At 49.8% G+C, this 14,390-nt stretch overlaps 2 protein-coding genes across 2 annotated transcripts; both read right to left on the bottom strand.

Annotated features, from left to right (window-relative positions):
* Positions 1-1,594: 1,594 nt before the first annotated feature.
* LOC119360625 (protein SRC2-like) lies at positions 1,595-4,103 on the bottom strand. Its single transcript, XM_037626177.1, has 2 exons — positions 3,502-4,103; positions 1,595-1,877 (listed from the first exon to the last, which is right to left on the bottom strand). The coding sequence occupies exons 1-2, from the start codon at positions 4,101-4,103 to the stop codon at positions 1,595-1,597; spliced, it is 885 nt and encodes a 294-aa protein (XP_037482074.1).
* Positions 4,104-8,544: 4,441 nt separating this feature from the next.
* LOC119362518 (probable GTP-binding protein OBGC1, chloroplastic) lies at positions 8,545-13,180 on the bottom strand. Its single transcript, XM_037627756.1, has 7 exons — positions 11,768-13,180; positions 10,580-10,853; positions 10,117-10,408; positions 9,855-10,014; positions 9,161-9,269; positions 8,940-9,065; positions 8,545-8,863 (listed from the first exon to the last, which is right to left on the bottom strand). The coding sequence occupies exons 1-6, from the start codon at positions 13,129-13,131 to the stop codon at positions 8,970-8,972; spliced, it is 2,295 nt and encodes a 764-aa protein (XP_037483653.1). The 5' UTR covers positions 13,132-13,180; the 3' UTR covers positions 8,545-8,863; positions 8,940-8,969.
* Between the last annotated feature and the right edge of the window lie 1,210 nt (positions 13,181-14,390).

The raw sequence follows: 14,390 nt of genomic DNA on the forward strand, positions 1-14,390 counted from the left end.
AGAGACCTCCAAATCGGCGCCTTCTACGTTGGGGTCCTGGCGCCCACGTGTCTGCTGATATGGGTCGGCCTATCATGAGGAAACGCGATTCACTAGCTTTTTTTTAAGTGAACTAGGGATTCATTCAACGTTCAAAACAGAAGGAATACAAATGATGTCTGGTAGGATCCCTAGTCACATGTGGCGACCAGCATGGAGCCGCCAAGCCGCCTTCGCTAAGGCATGAGCTTCAAGGTTTGTCTCCCTATTTTCAAAACGAAAGCCAACTCTTGCAAAATCTCTAGCTCTATCTCTTATTTCACTCCAAACTAAAGCATAAAAAGGAATAAAAGTTCCGCTTATAACTACGGATTTATTCAACGTTCAAAACGGAAGGAAATACAAATGATGTCTAGTAGGACCCTAGCCACATGTGGGGACCAGCAGGGAGCGACAAAGCCGCCTTCGCTAAGGCATGAGCTTCAAGCTTTGTCTCCCTATTCGCGAAACAAAAGCTAACTCTTGCAAAATATCTAGCTCTATCTCTTATTTCACTCCAAACTAAAGCATAAAAAGGAACAATAGTTCCTTTTATAACTAGGGATTTATTCAACGTTCAAAACAGAAGGAATACAAATGATGTCTGGTAGGATCCTTAGCCACATGTGATGACTAGCAGGAAGCGACGAAGTTGCCTTCGCTAAGGCGTGAGCTTCAAGGTTTGTCTCCCTATTCTCAAAACGAAAGCTAACTCTTGCAAAATCTCTAGCTCTATCTCTTATTTCACTCCAAACTAAAGCATAAAAAGGAACATCAGTTCCGTTTATAACTAGGGATTTATTCAATGTTCAAAACAGAAGGAATACAAATGATGTCTGGTAGGATCCCTAGCCACATGTGGCGACCAGCAGGGAGCGACGAAGCCGCCTTCGCTAAGGCGTGAGCTTCAAGGTTTGTCTCCCTATTCTCAAAACGAAAACTAACTCTGGCAAAATCTCTAGTTCTATCTCTTATTTCACTCCAAACTAAAGCATAAAAAGGAACAACAGTTCCGTTTATATTTGAGACGACCTGCATGTAGTCTGAGCCTATGAGATAAATTGAGATCCTTAGTCAGCGCCAACGCTTCATTGCATGCTTGAGCTTCAAGACTGCGGGCGTCCACTCTAGTCCATCAAAAAACACAGACGAGGACCCGAGGTACTGGCCATCTTTGTCCCGACCTACGGACATCGGCTCCTGGTGGATTTGTTCCGGCATTCAAAAGCTAACAACGGAGGCACACAGAGGAGTAAACTCCAGCGCAATTTTAACAGAAAACCACCATACATATCTTCATCAAATCTGATGATACAGTATTATTCATGCTTGACGTAGTACTTATGTATCCTGTATATGTCAATATTGTATCAGAAGGCCAATCCTCCGAGTCTCCGACGACGTGGCCTCCTACCCGCATCTATATGCCGCCGTGCCCGCAAAGCCTCCGCCGAGCCCCAGCGCGAAGCGACCGTTCCAATTGAAATTCCTCCGCGCCGGCCGGCAATCGGGTTCCGAGGGGGGGACCACCACGGGGCCGAGACGGTACGCAATGCTGAGCGTGCCGTGGTGCCGGCTACTGAGCGCCTTCCGGACCGGGTACGACGCGCAACGCCACAGGGTGCCTCCTCGGGCGGCGCAGGTCGGCGACGGGGACAAACACCTCGCCGACATTGCGGTCGCCGAAGCCGAACGAACCGGCGAAGTAGCGCTCGGTGCGGAGGAGCACGTGGAGGTAGGCGCGCCCCGCGGCGGCGGCCGTGGGCGAGACGGCGAACCAGACCGTGTGGTTCCACGCCGGCTCCGTCTCGCCGTCGCGGTCGGTGAGGGTCACCGTAGACGGACGCGACGGCGTACACCTGCATGCCGCTGAACAGGTTCACGCTCGGCAGGTTGCTCGCCGAGGCGAGCGTCAGCTCCAGGACCATGTGCGCCATTGCCAACCACCCCAGCACAGTTGGAGAAAGGGAAACTAATTCGGTGGATAGCAGCTGCGAGTTGTGCCGTGCGGGCTTTTGGACGGTGGCCAACTGGCCATGGCGCGCGGGGGTATGTATAGGACCCGGGGGCCAGCTCCAAGTCTCTGGCGCGCGAGGGCTACATGCATGCATGGAGGGATGTGCACGAATCTGATGCCAAGCGAAATTTCAAGAACCAGTGAATCTTTTGAACCCTAAAGATCTTAACATGCGTCTAGAACACTTGCCAACACGTCGACAATGACCTCCTTGCGCCAACGACAAAACCAACCGCGTCTTGCCATGCCGGTGGAAGCTCGGCGTCGTGCGGAATTATAATGGACATCAGGATTTGGTGGTGGGGAAGATGACGTTTTTCTGTTGCATTGAGATTCGCAAATCCACGTATCAACTGATGGATACTTTTTTTTTTAACTTAACTGATGGATACTTGGATAGGGTCTACTAGGATGAACCGTACGACCATGTCTTATAAGATTTTGTTCCTGCTGCAGCTGGTTCTTAATTTCTCTCCTCTATTTTGGTCTCCTTCAACTCACAAAATATACTACTAGCACTATTTAAATAACCTGTTACTCTAAGTGGTTGTTTGGATAGCAGAGATTAGTGTTAGGATTATAAAAAATGAATTTTAGCTGATTTTTAGGAAAACCCGTTTTAGAGCATGGTTAATAATATAGACAGGAGCTGGTTGTATGGAGTTGCATGTCACTTGTAGCCAATAGCCCACTCGTACAAATAGTTAGTTAGACTAGTATGTTGTATCACTAATATATGACTCACCACTTTCTCTCACAAAGGTTGTTGGGAGTCACGCTACATCCGGTTGTAAGCTTGTAGTAGCCCGCTTCTCTTCCTCTCATCTCCTCTCTCCTTCAACTAAACACAAATCTGATGTGGCATCTCTTATAGTCCGCCTAAATCACTCTCGCTTGCTCTTACATTACGTTTTGTAAATACCAGTTTATAAAAAGTTACGTTTGGGTAGGAAAATAGGAAAACTGGTCGATGCACACCAAACTGACTTACCTTGTGCGCCTATCTCATGAATCACAATCGATGCACACCACGGAGGCACACAGATCAAAGGACGAAGAAGGAACAAATCAAGATTTGTTTTGATCATTAGGGAAAGTATTGATCTACTAAAGGAAAGAAGTTCTTGCATTACTCATTCCCGTAGGAATTGTAATAAGGTTAATGACATCTTGGCTAAATTTGGTAGGTTGCAAAGCCGGACTATGGTCTAGCTTGGCTTTGGCCCGGATGAGGTCTTGGAACTTGTGGGACCAGATTGTAACACCTGATTGTTGAGTAATGCGTGAATTTATTCAAAAAAAAAAACAGAAAAACACCTTATGCATGTCCATCAAGTCTGATGGTAAGTACAAGTACACGGTATTATTCATGCTTGACATACTACTTATGTATCCTGATTCCTGATGAAGTATGTAAATATTTTAGAAGGCCAACCCTCCGAGTCGCCGCCGACGCGGCCTCCTACCCGGATCTATATGCCGCCGTGCCCGCGAAGCCTGCACCGAGCAGCCCCGAGCCGAGCCCCAGCTCAAAGCGACCGTTCCAGTTGAAATTCCTCCGCGGCGGACGGCACGGCGGCATGACCGCCTGACAGTCGGGTTCCGAGGGGAGCAGCGGCGGCGCCACCATGGGGCCGAGGCGGTACGCAATGCTGAGCGCGCCGCGGTGCCTGCTGCTCTGCGCCTTCCGGACCGGGTACGACGCGCACCGCCACGGGGTGCCTCCTCCGGCGGCGCAGGCGCCCGCGAGCAGGTCAGCGACGGGGATGAACACCTCGCCGACATCGCGGTCGCCGAAGCCGAACGAACCGGCGAAGTAGCGCTCGGTGCGGAGGAGCACGTGGAGGTAGGCGCACCCAGCCGCGGCGGCCGTGGGCGAAACGGCGAACCAGACCGTGTGGTTCCACGCTGGCTCCGTCTCGCCGTCGCGGTCGGTGAGGGTCCGCTGGCGCGTGCGAGGGTCGCCGTACACGGACGCGACGGCGTACACCTGCATGCCGCTGAACAGGTTCACGCTTGGCAGGTTGCTCGCCGAGACGAGCGTCAGCTCCAGGACCCTGTGCGCCATTGCCGACCGCCCCGGCAAGCACTGTCGGAGAAAGGGAAACTAGTACGTGGCTAGCAGCTGCGAGCTTTGCCGTGCGGGCTTATGGACGGTGGCCATGGCGCGCGGGGGTATGTATAGGACCCGCGGTCAGCGACGAGTCGCCGGGTGCTCCAAGTCTGTGGCGCGAGGGATGTGCACGAATCTGATGCCAAGCGAAATTTCAAGAACCAGTGAATCTTTGAACCCTAAACATCTTAACATGCGTCTAAAACACCTCTGGTTGAACCAGTAAACTGTACTATAAGACCGCTAGGTTGCTTGTGATGAAAGATTGCGCTACTTATTTCCCACTGACGCGAGATATTTTTCTCCAAACGGGAACGTGCGTCAACTTTCCCACCAAATGGAATCGAGCGCCCAATCATGCATGCCCAACTCTAACTACCCATGAAGATTTGACACAAAGAATTGCATTGCATACTGACTTGACTGAATGTTTTCTTCGAATCTGATCAGTTGATATATATCCAGACACCGAAAGCAATATACGGAAACCAATTAACATGCACCCGTTTTTTGCACTTGTCGCCACCTTGCTTCCCTTGCAGATCATAGACCGAGTCCCATTTTCCCTTGAAGTGGGGTTGAGGGCCACCGGAGATTTCGCCCCGGCCCATGACCAGAATTGAAACCACCGGAGCCAAGACGAGGAAACAGGTGAGCCGCCGGATGAGTCCACCGCCACAAGAAGGAGAGACATGCTCATCAACGAGTTTGCTTAAATTGAATAAAAATGTGGAAATCCTACTAAAAGGGGTATTTCTCGTCACGAACGGTGTAAAAAATGGAATTCATTCTAAAATGAAACCAAACCCCCCAGACGTGTGTATGCTTTCTCGTGCAAAATTTTCATTATTCAGAATGAGATTATTCTGTAGTCTGCTGCACGTCGATCAAGCATCGGCAAGCGTATTCAGATGGAGACTTTGAAGTGTGGGCGTCGGAGAGTGGACGAAATCATTGTTTTAACCTTTTTTGCAAAAATTAGCACGATTTGACCTCACTTTGCAAGTATTTTTTCATTTGACCTTTTTTGATCACGCCAACATGGCTGACGTTTGGGTTGTACTGGGGACGCCATCGTCTCTGGCGTTTGGTCTCTGCGCCACATCCTTGTTGGCTGGCTGACGTGGCTCCGCCAAACGCCAAGGTGGCTGGCATTTGCATGGCTCAACGAAACGCCATGGTGTTTGGCGTTCACTAGTAGTCACGATTCCTGTACTTTCCTCAGCTTCGGTTTCTAATTAAACTGGAGCACCACTGCCACCCTGCAAATACTCCCTCCGTTCGAAATTAGTTGTCGTAGAAATGGATGTATCTAGATGTATTTTAGTTTTAAATACATCCATTTTCAAGACAAGTAATTCTGAACGGAGGGAGTAGAAAGCAACACGGTGCTAGTATAATTCTCTTGTAGCACACTATTTTATTTGTGCCCTGAAGCTCCTGGCAAAAACTTCACTAGTTTCTTCCGATAAACAAGACACCAATTTAAGTTAAGTGGTTCATTTAGGGCATCTCGAAGACATACCTTCAAACCTCTCGCAACCGTCCGGACAGCGTTGTCCGGACCTCTCGGCAGCTGCCGCTTCAATGCGGACACATGTTCCTGAGAAACCAACTCTGCCCGTTGCGCCGCATTGAAGCAGCTGACCGGCCGTCCACATGGCCTAGCCGTGGCTATTTAAGCCGCACTATGGTGCTGTTCACATCGCATCGCATCCTCCTCCTCCTTCCCTCCTTGCCCATCTCCCTCCACATCTCTGGCGATGCCCAAGTCCTGAGCATCGGCGCCGGCAAGCGGTTCCGGGGCGGGATCTTGCGGATCGTGGCGACGCCGCCCTCGAACTTCGGGCTTGTCATCCTCATCGGCTGGCAGCGACTCGACGCGCGCCGGTCTAAGTACAAGGATTCGGACGTCCCGTCGCCACACATTGCGGCGGTCCCGAACCTGTACGTCTGGCCCCTAGACCGCTCCCTCAGGACGCCTGAGACGGCCAAGCGCCGTCTCCGCCACATCGAAGCCGCCAACGCCGCCTCCTCTAACGACCACCGCCCCCTCCCCCAAGCCACGTCGTCGGTGGCCGCGGCCGCATTGCACATGGTGCAGGAGGAAGCATGGAGGATCATCTGCGAGCGGCAAGCGGCTGCCGGGAAGCCCTGCCGCAACGCCACCACCTTCCGCCGCACGAAGCCCAACGACAACTCTGACTCCGACGCCCGATCACGCACCGATGACAGAGGAGGAGCCGCCGGCCAGCACAACATGGCCTACAAGGTCACCGTTAAATATAGGATAGCTTAGGGTTTAGTTTTAAGGTCGGCATAATCGGCCACCACCTCAACGGCTTCTTCGAAGCAGAACAATTCAGTTTTATGGAAGTTAATCTTAAGACCCAACATTTGCCCAAAGCAGAACGCAAAGGCATGCTCGCGCATCCTCCACTATCTCGGTGGTCGTGGTGGTGGTGACGGCTCCTCATGTCGCGGGCCATCGTATTGGCCGAGGACAGTGCAGTGAGGCAGGCGGCGCGACACGAGCGGCACAATGTGGCGTGCCGCTCCATGTTCGCTAAGTCGGACGAGGTGCCGACCTGAATCCGCAACGGCCCAGACCTGGCGGTGGCCTGGTCCCTCGACTGGTCCATCACCACCGCAAAGACGGTCGCGCGTCGGAGCCGTTGTCTCGATATGAAACTCGCCAATATCAGTGAGGAATGGTCGTTAAACGACACCTTCACAATTGACAGCACGGGCATGACTGCCGCTAGGGCATTGCGACTGGGGTCTGCACTGGCCATGGTGGTCCTCCGCACAGTGCAGGAGGAAGCGGAGTGGCTCGGGCAAGGCTGTCGTGGACCCGCGCCTTTCCACTGCGGGAAGAACTACTTCGGACGACGACGATGACGACACTGACGGCGCCAGCGGAGGAAGCGGAGTGGCTCCTCCGTGAGCGTCAGGCGGCGGTCGGGCAATGTTGTTGTGGACCCGCGCCTTTCCGTTGCAGGAAGAACTACTTCGGACGACGATGATGACGGCGCCAGAGGCTGAACCGGAGTGGCTCCTCCGTGAGCGCCAGGCGGCAGTCGGGCAAGGCTGTTGTGGACCCGCGCCTTTCAGCTGCAGGAAGACTACTTCGGACGACGACGACGACAGCACTGACGGCGCCAGCGGTGCGTCTTGGCAAGGCGGACATGCGTATGAGGTCACCGTCCGCTACAAGTTAGCCTCCTATTTTTTTTAAGGTTTTAGTTAAACGAACGAAATATCGTCTATTTTATTTAAATTATGACCAAACTTTGTTGCGTCGTGTTTGGTAAATTCGTTTGATTTTTATATTTGTTTTCAAATGAATGCCGACACGGCTGGATGGCCGGCTCTCGCGTCATTGTCCATAGACTGGTCTCCATCGGTGTAGATGTTCAATTTAAAAGTCAGCGTTTGGAGATGCGCTTAAGCATGTGCGAATGCAGCTTTGCAGGTTTCCGGCTCATACACATATGCATGAAATGAAATGTTCTTTTTGTGGCGCGTGACCTTGAGCTTTCGTAGGAGCCCATGCAGATACTGTCAGCTCGTACGGTTGCTGCCGCGGATGCCCTTGTCTGCTCGTGGTCACCAAAGCTTCTTATCGATCTTGCTTAGACTTCGATGCTCCTGCTCAAATTTTAAAAAGAAATATATATTTGGTTGCACCCATCACCCATACTCGTTATATCTTGCTGCTCCTGAATGCAAACGCCAAAGTTAATGGCGTTTCGTTGAGCCATGCAAACGCCAGCCACCTTGGCGTTTGGCAGAGCCACGTCAGCCAGCCAACAAGGATGTGGCGCAGAGACCAAACGCCAGAGACAATGGCGTCTCCTGTGCAACCCAAACGCCAGCCATGTTGGCGTGACCAAAAAAGGTCAAATGAGAAAATACTTGCGAAGTGAGGTCAAATCGTGCTAATTTTTGTAAAAAAGGTTAAAACAGAAATTTTGTCCTCGGAGAGTGTACGTGCCGAGGCGGATGGTGGAGTAGCACTGGGGCGAGCTGGTTGGTCGGACGGCAGCGTGCTCCGGAGTCCGGACACGGCCAGGGCGGCGCTGCACCTGGCGTTGGACTGCTCCCTCCTGTGGTAATTTGCGTCCCGCATCCCGTCTAACTGAACTGCTCAGTTAAAGTGGATTACCAAGATCTTGTTAGCAAGACTTCAGCGCAAGATGATGAAACAGGTTTTGTTAAAACTAGACGCGTTGCCGTCAAGTTCCTGCACTGCATGCCATGGATCTCATGTTAGTGTTTTTTTTTTTTGACAGAAAGAGCTCCCCCCGATATCATTTGTCAGAAATCAAGTGTCTTGATTTTAGTTATCAGAGAGATAGAAACACCAGTCAACTATACTAGAGCATGACTTGCATGAAAGTAATCACAGTTTGTAAAATTTCATTACTGGAGGTGGGATCACCGATCACCCAATGTTACAAGTACAATGTATACAACAAGGAGCAACAAAACAAAAACTAGTTGCTACCCAGTCAAGAACTCTGCCCTGCACAGCTATCCAGCTACAACTGTTCGAAATCAATCCCATCGACGGTCATGTACCTGCCTGACCAGTGGTTTCACACAGCACCTCTATCGTGCCCGGTGTCTTAGAGAACCCAGCTGCCCGTGCCGCAGAGATGGCAGAACCGTGCACCGGAAATTGCCTTTCCCCTTGCGCTTGATGTGTCCACCTGCGAGCGACAAAGTCATTGTAATGCTCAGTTTGTTACACATACTATCATCATGCACAGTTCCATCAGAATTTACCTCTGCCGATGTCGAGGATTATTGCCTCATCTAACTGAATTTAGGCCATCTGACGGCATCGTCGTCTCTCGAGATCATCGTCCTCGCCGCGACCCGCTTGGGCTCTTCGTTCCAAAACATTTCCATCTGTGGAGAAAGGACCTAGTTATATCTGATATATCCATTTGCGTTGACTCAAAGTTCAGTAACTGGTGAGAGAAAAAAAGGCTAGGCATACATACCTCACCGATAACTACCGTGTCGCCCTCCTTAACTCCAAGTTTGACAAGAGTTTTGTTGACACCGCATGCCTCCAAAACATGCTGAAACCTTTTCAGGGACTCTGTGTAGCTGCATCAGGAGAAGAGGTTAGAAGTTTTGATCAATCGACAACATTATTCAAAAGTTAAATGGAAGTCTATAAATATGAGATACAACTGTCCAACGGACTTTGCAAACTGCACTGTTTGTGAATTCTAACAAATTTATTTGTATCGACAAATAGTTTAGAACAAGCTTGAAATAACAAAGGTGACAAAGATATGAGATAGATACTTGCGGAGATTATTCTTAAACTAGCCTTTCCAGTCATAAATAAATTACAAAAAAAGGGTTAAAGATTTCAATTCACCAAAAGATATCTCAGGTTTACATCATCAAGAAAGAACCATCTTATTTGTATATTGCTACTAACAGCCTTTTGTTCAAACATAGTATTATGAAAACTACACACATCTCCCTGCGGAGATGTACAGATGAGCTGATTAATCTATTCAAATTTCAGTGGGGAAGTCCAAAACTGTGTTACAGTAACCGCATAATTCATTATGCTAAAGAGAGATTAATGCGGATAACTAACAACCAATGTAGTCTGAAAAACAATAACTGTTTGCAGATGAGCTTGCTAAGAATAACACTGAAAAATAAGGTACTTACTCCCAATTGGTCATCTGAACAAACCGTTCAATTCCGGCTCCAACAACAGTCCATGTATTTGCGCCCTTGTCATGAACGATCTCAAAATCATTCATGGCAGAACTCCTTTCCCTTTTTATTGCATCAGCCACATGATTCAGATTTTGAGTGTTATTCCATTCTGCACAAAACATACAGTATGAAGAAAAACATCTAAAATGGAAACCCAAGCTACTAGCTACTACTGTAATTTGACAAACAGCAAATATAAGGTGTAAAGCACCTTCGACTTCTTTCACCCTTTGCCTCTCTTTCTGTAGAATCTTGTAGGCAGCATAAACTACATCTTGTGTTCCTTGCCTGTTTAATGCACTAGTGCAGTAAGGCTCAAAACCTTGAGCCTGTAGCTTTTCCCTGAACGAATTCCATCTGTCAGATGCCTCTGGAAGATCCATCTTATTGTACACCACTATATAAGGTTTGTCAACCAAAGCTGGGCTAAATAACTCCAGTTCCAAACGGACAGCCTCATACTCATATTCTGGTTGTTCTCCTGAACCATCAACTACATGCACCTATGATGACAAAAACAGAAATAAAAGTCAGCAAGCCATACATAGATTTCCAATCTCATAAAATTCGCAAATTTAAAAACATTGAATATAAGAGATATTTTATATCAATAAACATAAGTGAGATGGACTCAAATATAGTTCAGTAAGGGAGGATGCAGGAAAAAAACATACCAAGACTGAACATCTCTCACTGTGTCTCAAAAACTCATGGCCCAAACCATACCCACGATGAGCACCTTCCAGCAAGCCAGGAAGGTCTGCAACTACCATCGTAGCATCAAAATCTAATGAGACTACTCCAAGATTTGGTAGCAATGTTGTAAAAGGGTAGTTGGCTATAGTTGGCTTGGCAGCACTAATAGCACTCAAAAGAGTGCTCTTTCCAGCATTTGGAGCTCCTACAATTCCCACATCAGCAACCAACTTTAGCTCCAAATCAAGCCACCTGCCAGCGATCCCAGACAGGGCATAATGTTAGCCAAAGCAGAGCTAGAAATAATCAAGCAATGCAACTAGGGGATTCTGATAAGAAGGTAGAACAGCAACATCAGGTTGTGACAGTACGTGATCTCATGATTCAGGTTCTAATCATGATTAGAACTAATTCTTTCCTGGACAATTACTAAGGCTAAAGTTGTTCGCTGCAATGACCTTCGATCCTCAGTGTGGAGTTTGATTTCACTTCGATGACTTTACAGCACGCTAATATCCTTACAAAATTTGCATGGTAGAAGAAGCTTCTCTTTTTCCATCATACATATATGCAAACACACAATCTTTCAACTGTGGTGACATCACATAGCAGTGCACCCACACAGTCTCTGTCCGATTACCGAATGTTCCAAATAATATCATACTTAAGCCTGCGGTACAACATGAATGGCAGTTGATGGACATCAGATTGTTTGTTCTTTTAAGTGCCCTGGCTAGAAGTTGTGGATACAGCTCTGCTCATTATTAGCAAAGGGCAGGCAAACGAAACTACGAGCAGTACTTATGATGCTGCCCCAGCTATTGTTCTCGTTATTTTTGGCCGATGGATATTGGCAATTGAACCTGCAGATAAGATGACTGCACAAGGCATTGAGGAATTCTGGACTGGACAGTCATTATATAGATGGCCAATAATAATTGGCAATTGCCAATTGGTTAGGCTATTCCTAAAAGCAACCAAAACCGCATTTTGACTAACACTGGATTCATCATTAGTATGGTTTTCACTAACAACAATCTTATTTTCTTAATCTAAGATCCCCAACTCAATGCCCGCGTGCTGATCATTTGTCAGAAATTGCATCGACAATTAAACAAACAATGAAGCTGAAGCATAAATTATCTTTGAAGGTAGAGATAACATACATTTCGGGGCCTTTCTCCCCCTTCTCTGCAATTCTGGGCACCTTGTTTGTGCCCGTCTTGAACGCCGCATTGCCGCGGCCGCCGCGGCCACCGGGGAGGAGCAGCGCTCGCTGCCCAGGCTTCATCAGCTCGAGGAGCTCTATGTCGCCGGCGGCCGACCGGACGACTGTTCCAGGCGGCACCTTCACCACGACGTCCTCGCCCTTGGCACCGGCCATCTGCGACCCCTGGCCGTGCGCGCCACGGCCGGCGCGGTAGTGCAGTGACTTGCGGAACGGCAGCAGCGAGTTCATGTCCCCGTCCACCTCGACGTACACGTTGCCCCCACGGCCGCCGTCGCCGCCCGACGGCCCGCCGTGCGGCACGTACTTCTCGCGCCGGAAGGCCACCACGCCGTTGCCGCCGTCGCCGGCCTTGGAGTATATCCTGGCCGTGTCGAAGCACCGCATCACGGCGGGCACCCCCTTCTCCTTCATCTCCTCTTCCGCTTCCTCCCCGTCGTCGTCGCCGTCGTTGGCGCTGCCCTCAAACACGCCGACCTCCTCCTCCTCCTCCTCTTCCTCGTCGTCGTCTGGGTGATACACCACGACCTCCGCGTCATCGTCGTCCTCCCCGTCATACTCCAGCTCATCGAGCTTCGCGCTTGCAATGGCGTCGCCCGCTGGAGACCACTCGTTTGCCGCCGTGACGAATTCTTCCTCCTCCTCGTCGTCGCTGTCGAGGCCGTAGTCCGGGTCGAACACGACGGCGCCATCGTCCTCGTCGAGCTCCTCGGGCGGAACAGCCCGAGCTTTCCTGCCCTTACTGCCCTCGAAGATGTCCAAGCGGGTGACGACGAACTCCTCCTCCTCTTCGTCGTCGTCCCCAGGGTGTTCGACCATTTGACGCGAGATGGCGCGACCATTATTAAGGCCCCTCCTGGCCGCGCGCGCATCGAATTGGCCGATGGCAGCCCGCTCGCCGCCGCCAGTAGTGTCTCGCAAATGCAGCCTACGGACGGCGGTAGCCCCACGGCGGGCGGGGTCCACCTCTTCTTCATCCTTGTCCTCCTCGACGCCCAACCGCTGGACAATCCCGCGCGGCAATGCGGGGGCTGCGCGCTCGGGGTTGCCCGGCGCGGTCGGGAACCGCTCGAGGGTGACCTCCGCGGACTCGGGGGCGGCGTCGCGGAGAGGGAGGCGGGTGAACGTGGTCGCGCTGCGGCCGATGACGTTCGCGGACGACAAGGCGGGGGGGAGAGGAGGGGACTTGACGGGCCTGGCGGAGCCGCGCTTGCCCCGGCCGCCCTTCGCGGTCCGGCGGGCGGCCTCGGCGGAGAAGAGGCGGAAGGGGAAGGCCGCGGCGGCGACGGCGGCCGGCGCCATTCTCTGCAGCCGCTCGAGGCGAGATTTTCCGTTCGTTTTTTTCTTGCTTCAGTGGAGCGGATAAGGAGTGAGTGAGGTTTTGTGTAAGTACGAGTGACTTGTTTGGCCTGCTTGGTGATATGTGATCTGGACCGTCGGTGCCGAGATCGTACGGCTGACCGCGGTGAAATAGTTGGCCTTGGAGTGGTCTACCCGTGTGTGGCCGTGCGAGGTGGCAGAGTCGTCGGGATTTCTCACAGCGCGGCGTTGACCATGCTCTCCCTACACAGTTCTTTTTTTTCTTCTCTACTAAAAGCATATAGGTAGTTCGATTTGAGAGAATTTATTTTATATGGGTAGTTCTTTTTTGCGCTAGATTTTATATGAGTAGTTCAACTCATATGATTGAATGTTTCCAGCAAAAAAGGTAAAAGTTCATGTGATCGAATCCCACATGAATTGTACCTAAGAATGCATCACATTTCATATGTTGTTTAGCATCCACTAAACCCCTTGGAAAGAATGTTTTGTTTTTTCTGTGATGATACAAACGAAACAAACAAAAATCATGTGGGATTCAAATGGTGTGACATTCTAATCATATATTTTTAGTATCATGTCAACCAAAAGAAGCCATGAGTTGTTTCAAACGCAATGCCAATGATGAATGAGCTTCTACAAATGATCGAAATAAGTAAAAACAAAATGTTAATGTATAATGTTGAGAATCTTGAGCGTGTAGATCTCCTGTAATCAACATGTACACTCATCGCTCGGCTCCCTGACAACGGGGTAAGGCAACACTCTTGATGTTCTGTAAATGCACATGACTAGTTGAAGCACGAATTCAGAAAGTGTCGTTCTAAAGTTTAATATTGATCCCACAAGGAATGCAGACGAACATTATTGTTGGCGTTTCATCACACTTAAGGTGTCATTGAACTTAGGTGATTACTATTGGACTACTTGCAATACTTTCAAAGTAGGATGGTCATAGAACAAATTATTGCACTAAAGTAATTAAATCTACGAGAAAAGTAAATGGTGTTTCCCTGTAATAAGATTGTTAGACGCCTGAGGTTTTTTTTTAATGAGGCAAAAGGCTTACCATTTTCATTGATTAAGAAGAAGTGGGATTTGCCCGGTTAATTGACGAAAAACCCGACTAAAACCGATACAACCCAAACCATATAACATGGGCACCACCAACTAACCTGGCCACCGACATGAAACATGAGCCGCAAAGAAGAAAAGACATCCGCCGAGGAGTCGCAAGCGTC

The sequence above is a fragment of the Triticum dicoccoides genome, chromosome 2B, assembly GCF_002162155.2.
Source record: "Triticum dicoccoides isolate Atlit2015 ecotype Zavitan chromosome 2B, WEW_v2.0, whole genome shotgun sequence".
In the NCBI taxonomy this organism is placed as follows: Eukaryota; Viridiplantae; Streptophyta; class Magnoliopsida; order Poales; family Poaceae; genus Triticum; species Triticum dicoccoides.

Excerpts from the sequence above, each read along its gene's own strand:
- LOC119360625 (XM_037626177.1), bottom strand. The coding sequence starts at position 4,103 with ATGGCGCACAGGGTCCTGGAGCTGACGCTCGTCTCGGCGAGCAACCTG. Across the intron at positions 1,878-3,501 it reads ACGGCGGCATATAGATCCGG|GTGTACGCCGTCGCGTCCGT; the intron begins GTAGGAGGCCGC and ends AGCGGCATGCAG.
- LOC119362518 (XM_037627756.1), bottom strand. The coding sequence starts at position 13,131 with ATGGCGCCGGCCGCCGTCGCCGCCGCGGCCTTCCCCTTCCGCCTCTTC. Across the intron at positions 10,409-10,579 it reads GTGAGAGATGTTCAGTCTTG|GTGCATGTAGTTGATGGTTC; the intron begins GTATGTTTTTTT and ends TTGTCATCATAG. Across the intron at positions 9,270-9,854 it reads GTTCAGATGACCAATTGGGA|CTACACAGAGTCCCTGAAAA; the intron begins GTAAGTACCTTA and ends CTCCTGATGCAG.